Source organism: Schistocerca cancellata, chromosome 3 (assembly GCF_023864275.1).
Source record: "Schistocerca cancellata isolate TAMUIC-IGC-003103 chromosome 3, iqSchCanc2.1, whole genome shotgun sequence".
NCBI lineage: Eukaryota > Metazoa > Arthropoda > Insecta > Orthoptera > Acrididae > Schistocerca > Schistocerca cancellata.
The window spans coordinates 708,843,572-708,852,520 of NC_064628.1; the positions used below are offsets into that span (position 1 = coordinate 708,843,572).

The following is an 8,949-nucleotide window of genomic DNA, read 5'->3' on the forward strand; positions in this document are numbered from 1 at the left end:
TGCAGCGAATACCTTTGGGTACAAAGTGAAATATGCGACACACGTAATTACACGAGGTGCAACAATAAAGTAATGAGACTAATTTTCTTTGCAAGATGTGGCAACCCTGCAGGCTTGCGTAGGCACAATATCTTTGACCTTGGTCTATAAGCTGCTTCTGGTCCAAGCGGCACATCGATGCAATTGCCCAGTCGTGAGTTGTGCTGTAATAAGTTAACAAATGTTTGTGTCTCTCGTCACGGAAATGAAACTGTATAATATTGTGCAATGGTATGCCATTTCTTTTTGCGTTTAACTGGGTGAAAACGTGATGGTAACTTACAATAAGCTTCACAAGGCTTTTGGAGAGGAGGTTATGTCAAGAGCTCAAGTTTTTCGTTGGCATAAAATGTTTAGTGAAGGCAGAACCAATGTTGAAGATGAAGACCGCAGTGGACGACTATCAACCTCATGGACGGATGTGAACTTGGCCAGGGAGCGTGAACTCGTACGATCTGATCTAAGATAAATGATTGCAGAAGAACTGAATATCAATCGAGAAACGGTTCGTCTAATAATAACTGAGGATCTTGGTATGAGAAATATTTGGATTCTGCATCAAGATAATGTGCCATCCCATACTGCTCGGTCAGTACAACAATTTTTAACCTCAAAACAAATTTCAGTACTACCACAGCCACCTTACTCACCAGATATCGCTCCGCTCGACTTTTTTCTATTCCTAAGAGTCAAAACGGCGGTCAAGGGACACCATTTTCAAACAACACACGGTGTCCAAAAAGTAGTGACGAGAGTCTTGGAGGATATTAGGGAAGATGAGTTCTAGAAATGTTACCATAAATGGCAGAAGCGCTGGAAAAAGTGTGTGCAATCAGAAGGGAACTACTATGAAGGAGACAACACTAAACTTGACTATAACGGTAAGCAATATTTTTTTCCACATCAGTCTCATTACTTTATTGTCGCGCCCTCGTATATATGTTGTTGTTGTTGTTGTTGTTGTGGTCTCCAGTCCTGAGACTGGTTTGATGCAGCTCTCCATGCTACTCTATCCTGTGCAAACTTCTTCATCTCCCAGTACCTACTGCAGCCTACATCCTTCTGAATCTGCTTAGTGTATTCATCTATTGGTCTCCCTCTACGATTTTTACCCTCCACGCTGCCCTCCAATACTAAATTGATGATCCCTCGATGTCTCAGAACATGTCCTACCAACCGGTCCCTTCTTCTAGTCAAGTTGTGCCACAAACTCCTCTTCTCCCCAATTCTATTCAATACCTCCTCATTAGTTATGTGATCTACCCATCTAATCTTCAGCATTCCTCTGTAGCACCACATTTCGAAAATTTCTATTCTCTTCTTGTCTAAACTATTTATCATCCATGTTTCACTTTCATACATGGCTACACTCCATACAAATACTTTCAGAAACGACTTCCTGCCACTTAAATCAATACTCGATGTTAACAAATTTCTCTTCTTCAGGAACGGTTTCCTTGCCATTGACAGTCTACAGTTTATATCCTCTCTACTTCGACCATCATCAGTTACTTTGCTCCCCAAATAGAAAAACTCCTTTACTACTTTATGTGTCTCATTTCCTAATCTAATTCCCTCAGCATCACCCGACTTAATTCGACTACATTGCATTATCCTCGTTTTGCTTTTGTTGATGTTCATCTTATACCCTCCTTTCAAGACACTGTCCATTCCGGTCAACTGCTCTTCCAAGTCCTTTGCTTCAAATGGTTCAAATGGCTCTGAGCACTATGGGACTTAACAGCTATGGTCATCAGTCCCCTATAACTTAGAACTACTTAAACCTAACTAACCTAAGGACAGCACACAACACCCAGCCATCACGAGGCACAGAAAATCCCTGACCCCGCCGGGAATCGAACCCGGGAACCCGGGCGTGGGAAGCGAGAACGCTACCGCACGACCACGAGATGCGGGCTAGTCCTTTGCTGTCTCTGACAGAATTACAATGTCATCGGCGAACCTCAAAGTTTTTATTTCTTCTCCATGTATTTTAATGCCTAGTCCGAAATTTTCTTTAGTTTCCTTTACTGCTTGCTCAATATACAGATTGAATAGAATCGGGAAGAGGCTACAGCCCTTTCTCACTCCCTTCCCAACCGCTGCTTCCCTTTCATGCCCCGCGACTCTTATAACTGCCATCTACTTTCTGTACAAATTGTAGATAGCCTTTCGCTCTCTGTATTTTACCCCTGCCACCTTCAGAATTTGAAAGAGAGTATTCCAGTCAATATTGTCAAAAGCTTTCTCTAAGTCTACAAATGCTAGAAACGTAGTTTTGCCTTTCCTTAATCTTTATATATATATATACTCGAATGCAAGTTTTAATTGATGATAAATTTGACTAACGATTCTAAATTGCTTTTTCTGACTGTATTTCTGACTGCACTTCCATATCGTGACGGTCAGTTTCCTTTTGAATCTATACTTTTCGTAGAAGCTAGATGTACGTAATCACAGTCGACTATATCTTATAATGGACGTTGTGGAAATGTTACGAGGCCATTACATGTTACGTTTCCACTATTCCCCACAATCGCTGTAGTGAATTACGAGGTTGTGGTTTATCAAGGGGAGTGCTCATTCCTTATTCCATTGTATTCCAATCCCAGATAGTGCTAGACTCACACGTAGTCGATGGTGTGTTGATCTCTAATCATAAAACATTATAGCAAGGTCGTATTTCCCATCACCGGACAGTCTGAGATCAAATGTTATGGCGTGCTTTAGGGCTAAGTCAGAGGGTAATTCGTGTGGGCGGTTAGAGCAGGAGAAGTGGGTGGATCCCTGGCGTGCGCGTCGACCGCGCCACGCCGCGGCCTCATTACGGAGTCTGGCAGCTCCGTCTGGACGCGCCAGCCTGTGGCCTCAGTCTAGTCGGCGCCCGGCCGCCATCTCCATACCAAATGAGGCGCCGCGGGCCGCCCCACAAGTGGCTGGCAGCGCGCCCGCCAGTCTGCTCCGCTTAGGCGGGCGCGCATCACCGGCACCCGGTCAGCCACTTGCTGCGCGGCGCCGGGCCAATCCCCTTCCAGCGCCTGAGCCGAGGGGATATGCCCTGCATACTGCCGACCCGGCTACTACCCGAACTACACAAGAAAGCAGCTCTGCAGGTACACTCCTTAGCTATCGTGTTGCAACCAGCACCGCTACGTACACTGTCTGACAAAAAAAGTGAAGCACCCAGAAGTCGTGGTCGGATGTCAACGGAACTTGGTAGCACATCATTGGCGGTTATCTGAATGATTAGAGTCCACACCCCTGTGACAGGTGAAATGGCCACTACAGTGCATTAATGTTGTTCGTGCTTAGCCCTTTCGCTGGAGCCGGCCGTTGTGGCCGGGCGGTTCTAGGCGCTTCAGTAATGAACCGCGCTGCTGCTGCTGCGGTCGCAGGTTCGAATCCTGCCTCGGGCATGGATGTGTGTGTTGTCCTTATGTTAGTTAGGTTTAAGTAGTTCTAAGTCTAGGGGACTGACGACCTCACATGTTAAGTTCCATAGTGCTCAGAGCCATCTGGAACCCTTTCTCTGGTATGGGTGTGTATACAGAGCCTGCTACGCCGTTTCCCAAGTGTTGTGGACGGACATGTCTATTCGTGCCACTTGGGTTTTTCTACAGTGCTATAAACTAAAACTAAACCCTCGACCGACCTGGCCTCGGAAGGGCCCACCGGTACTGACCGGCCGCCGAGTCATCCCCAGCCCACCGGCGTCACTGGGTGCGGATATGGAGGGGCATGTGGTCAGCACATCGCTCTCCCGGCCGTATGTCAGTTTACGAGACCAGAGTCGCTACTTCTCAATTAAGTAGCTCCTCAGTTTGCCTCGCAAGGGCTGAGTGCAGCCCGCTTTGCCAACAGCACTCGGCAGACCGGATGGTCAGCCATCCAAGTCCGACAGCGCTTAACTTCGGGATCTGACGGGAACCGGTGTTACTACCTCGGCAAGGCCGTTGGTTCCCTACAGTGCTACGAACGCGTCCTGAGCCGCCAATCCTGTCACTGCTGCGAATCTTCCATATCTCTGTGAATAAAAAGTTTCAAATATTTAATCATACAAAATACGTGACTCATTGCATGCTATCACTTGCAAAAAAAATTACCTCCTATCGAAATCTCAAATCGTGTACGAGATATAACGATTGTTACGACCAGATGATTCGCGATGTGCAGGGATGTGAATGGCCGCGTGGCGCGCGACCGCCCTTCGGATATACAAACCAGTAACTAGAGAACGAAATGAGATATCCTGCCCCTTTTAATTTTAAATAAAATTTCGGTATCTCATCTACATTTCATTCACTGTAGTGGATGAGCCAAGGACAACCATAGGTAAAGTTTACGCAATGCTTTTTTATCTTTGCAAAATCTTTACAATTTCGCGCTAGGTTTTACTTAATTTGATGCACCACAGTTACTATCGCACATAACGAAAAGAAATTCAGTCTTTCATCGAATGAAGATGTAAAACTGTAAGATGTGCAAGATTTAAATTTTTTCACCAAATAGTTTTCGAAAAATCGGTTGATGATTATTTAATATCGGCCGGAACGCCGTCTCTCAGCACTGAGACAGCATTTGGCGAACAGTAAACTCATAACAAAAGCCGAATGCAAAGAGCGTGTCTGTAGCAGCGAAAGGGTTAGAGTTCTTAAAATGCCTGGTAGGGTGTGTTGTGGGGTCCTTCCCAATCATCTCTTATAGAGTGCCTGAAGGATGCTGCCTTGTCGGATAGCTATGCAAAAATTCAAGCAAATCACATTAACGCCTTTTATTACAAAAAAGCAGAGACAATACTTAGCTTGCGACACTGAAATAATCGATGTCCTTCACTACATACAGTGTCGATGTAAGCAGTTGATATAAGGCACAATTGTCAGTATAACAGTTCGGATGGCGGCTCTTCTAATGCCGGGTCTGCTAGTGTTCGTCTCCTACTGTCCCCTACTGTCCGGCCGAGGCTGGTGGGGGCGGCGCTTACATTCCCTCCTTGTAGAGGCCGCTCCTGCCGTGGTGACGTCCTAGTCAGCGAACTATTGGCTGACGTCGTCTCACAGCCTTCTCTGCCCTCGCGTTCTTCATCTTCGTTGCGTCGCTTGTCGCTACGTCGGAGCATGTGTGAGAGGGATGAACAGTATCAGATGCTGAACAAGGGCAAGAAGATACCACACACTCGTGTGAGAGTGTGTAATCAGCACCTGGAGCCTGTAGCATTCAACGGCGACGCAACTTCTGTGTGGCATCGCCAATGTGAGGGTGCGAGGGTTACGGTAAACGGTTTGTGGTGAATCAGAATGAAGATAATGGAACCCTCAGGAGAGGTTCCGTGCTGTGACTGTAGACATGTTAGTCCGTCGGAGAGAAGTCGCCATGGAGCCTGTAGTATTCAATCGCGACGCAATTTCTGTGTCGCATCGTCCATGTGAGGGTGCAAGGGTTACAGTAAATGGGTTGTGGTGCATAGGAAACAAGTTACTGGCATAGCAGGAGAGGATAAATGCGGTGACCGCACCCATATTAGTCTCTCAGAGACAAATCGGCATGGTGCCTCATTGTGGTCTCCATTTGACTAGCTGGTTGAGTTGTGACAGATCCAGATTTGTGAGGCGTCCATGTGAGGATGTCCTGTTGTTACAATGCATGGCAAAGTGAGGGTTAGGTATACTCGTAGTCATAGTTCCGGTCGATTACGATTCACCTCCACAAGAGAGTATCGACACATTGTGCACCAATCCCATTGCAACCGACTGACATTTGTGCCTGTCTCTCGAGAACATGTAATGGACAACAGTGCAATAGTCTGTGACATCCTGCACTAGGTGCAGCTGCACTACAGTATTACCGTCCCATGGGTTGACTGTTGTAACACCACAACACTAACACCTGCATCTGAAGTGGTGCCGTAAGTGGGAAGTATGGACTGACGATGAATCGTGGTCCTGCACTATACTAGATGATCATCACCGGCAACTATGGTGATCACCTGGAGAAACACGATATTTCTCCAATGTTTTAGAGAGGCACAGCGCTGTTCAAATGGTTCAAATGGCTCTGAGCACTATGGGACTTAATTTATGAGGTCATCAGTCCCCTATAACTTAGAACTACTTAAAACTAACTAACCTAAGGACATCACACACATCCATGCCCGAGGCAGGATTCGAACCTGCGACCATTACGGTCGCACGGTTCCAGACTGTAGAGCCTAGAACCGCTCAGACACTTAGGCCGCCTACAGCGCTGTTAGTCCTGGCGTCGTAGTGTGAGGAACCAGTGAGTATGATTTCAGGCACAACTGCAACTTCAATTTCCTACTGACTTCAATTAGGCGGGTAAATCTAATAACTAAAGAGTAGATTGTGATTCGAATTTGGTAAAGCTTCCTGCAAGAGGGACAGCGCCTCGGCCTCTAAAACCTTCCAGATGCAGCTGTTGCTGTTTAGACTGCCCTCAACAAGTACTAGAGCCAATGGCATCCCAAACTTGGCGTTTATTCATTATACCATTCGACAATGCAATCTGCCCGATTGTATTCACCACTGTAGCGACTTACAAATACGCTGCCAACGCTGTGGGATATGTTGTAGGGGGATTTCTCCGAGAACGCAACATTTGGACTCTCAGCACGCCAGTGACGATGATTCCCCACTGACAACTTAGGCGGTGGGGGTTTCTGGTCAATCGAAGTCGATGCAAAGGCATGCGAGCTACCAATATAGCCCTCAGGAAGCGACTTAGAACCATCGACACAGAATGTCCACACCCTTATAGTGCTTGAAAGGCGAGCCAACACGGTGGACGAAGCTGTTCTTTCTGTTACGGCCATGCTGACAAGATGGCGAACATCACGTGCTGTGGTCATATTATGTGGTCCAGTACCTGCCCGTTGCTGTGTACGACCCTCATCTATCTACTGCTTCCACACACTATCGTAGCAGCGATCCCCATATGAGCTGCAATATCACATTACGACGAGACCAATCATTCTTCGCTATTCGCATTCATTCACATGTCCATTATGATTATCCGGGCTGTTATGCCGTGGCCGGTTGATGAATTTTGTCCCAATTCCCAACGTTTCGTCCCCGTCTGCGGGAGACATCTTCAAAGGGGTCTGTAGCTCGATGGAAGGTCCAACACACCCGCTGGCTCGCAACTGACTGCCGCTAAATTCGTTGGGAATTGAGACAAAATTCATCAACCGACCACGGCATAAGAGCCCGGATAATCATAATGAACATGACATTTCCGGCCGTGAAAGTCTACATTTTAGTATTCACTCACATGCAGAGATTGCACCCTTTGACGTCGACGAGCATACCGGAACTTGCTTGCACATTTCCACTTCGTATGAAGGCTCAGCAGCTACTGAGCTTGGCGTAACACCGACCTGTCCGGGCACACAAGAAAAATGCGCACTGATGGTCCTACAATCGTAATCTGTTATTGTGGTACCACTGTTCCTCACATTCTGCGATTCTGCGATTCTGGAGTGACAACACCTACATGGCAGTTTTCACAGACGCTAATGTAGTTTATTAAAACTGTGGTGTCACCGCCAGACACCACACTTGCTAGGTGGTAGCTTTTAAATCGGCCGCGGTCCGTTAGTATACGTCGGACCCCCGTGTCGCCACTATCAGTGATTGCAGACCGAGCGCCGCCACACGACAGGTCTAGAGAGACTTCCTAGCACTCGCCCCAGTTGTATAACCGACTTTGCTAGCGATGGTTCACTGACAAAATACGCTCTCATTTGCCGAGACGATAGTTAGCATAGCCTTCAGCTACGTCATTTGCTACGACCTAGCAAGGCGCCATTACCAGTTACTATTGATACTGTAAAACATGTACCGTCAAGAGCGACGCTCATCATTAATGGATTAAAGTTAAGTATTCCACCAGCTACGTCCGTTTTTCTAAAGTCTAATTTCCTTATCCTGTTCCAGACCTCACGCCAGCCTGCGTGAGCTAAAACGCGTGCCTTTCGGCTTCCTCTAATAATACGGTGTTGGCTCTCCTGCCAACCCACAACAAAAACAGTGTTGGGTTTGGACATCAGTTGGAGTGTAAGGCACCAGTTAAAGTGTTGGTTTACTGACCTCCCAGATGAGCCTGAAGTCGCGCTGCTCGACTCTCAGCAGCTCGCAGGTGGAGCGCGTCACCACGGTGGCCTCCCGCGGCGCGTCCCACAGTACGGACTCGCCGAAGGTCGCCCCCACACCCATGCTGCACAGCGTCACCGGCGTCTGGAACACACGAGGCAACCCCACTGACGATCAGCACCTCAGTGAAAAGGGTACCATATACTAAATACATCAGGTACAAACTTATAAATTTATTCATAGGAAAATATAGTGTGAGCCGTGCGCACTCGTGTTTGTGCCGCTTATTGCTTGACATCTTGTCCTTGCGGTACTGCCGTCCCGTTCCTTAATAGATTTGCTGGCGTCACTAAGTTGCTGGCTTGCCTGCCCGTGACTGGCGGCAGCAGCGCTTATCGATAAGAGCACTGTCGTACTATCTTTGGAACGAACGCTAGTACAGGGTGTCCGCAATGAGACTCCCAACATTTTAATATCCTATATCTTTCTCATTTCAGATGGTGGACCTGTGAATCCTGAAGGGGCAGACAGAGAAACTCAACAAGTTTGTGGTGTGCAAATTTGATACGCCAAGTGGGCGTAGTGGAGCTGCAATCAACTGTTTTAGCAAAATGGAGGATATGAAGGAGCGTGCACAAGTGGTGTGGTGGTATGCAGAGACAATATCGGCGACCCAAGTGCAAAGAAACTTTCGTCGAGTATACAACAAAGCGCCCCCGTCGTTCAAGACTATAAAGAAGTGGTGTGATTAGTTTTTGGCTACTGGGAGTGTTGCGAAAGGGCATGGGGGTGGTAAGCCTGGGAT

General features: G+C 47.3%; 1 protein-coding gene across 1 annotated transcript in view; it reads right to left on the minus strand.

Annotated features, from left to right (window-relative positions):
* The window catches only part of LOC126176528 (rap guanine nucleotide exchange factor 4-like), a 222,481-nt gene extending 214,197 nt beyond the window's left edge, over positions 1–8,284 (minus strand). Inside the window, exon 1 of the mRNA XM_049923684.1 lies at positions 8,142–8,284. Within this exon, the coding sequence (XP_049779641.1) occupies positions 8,142–8,267 (126 nt within the window). The 5' untranslated portion in view covers positions 8,268–8,284. The remainder of the gene's footprint in view (positions 1–8,141) is intronic.
* Positions 8,285–8,949: the final 665 nt, after the last annotated feature.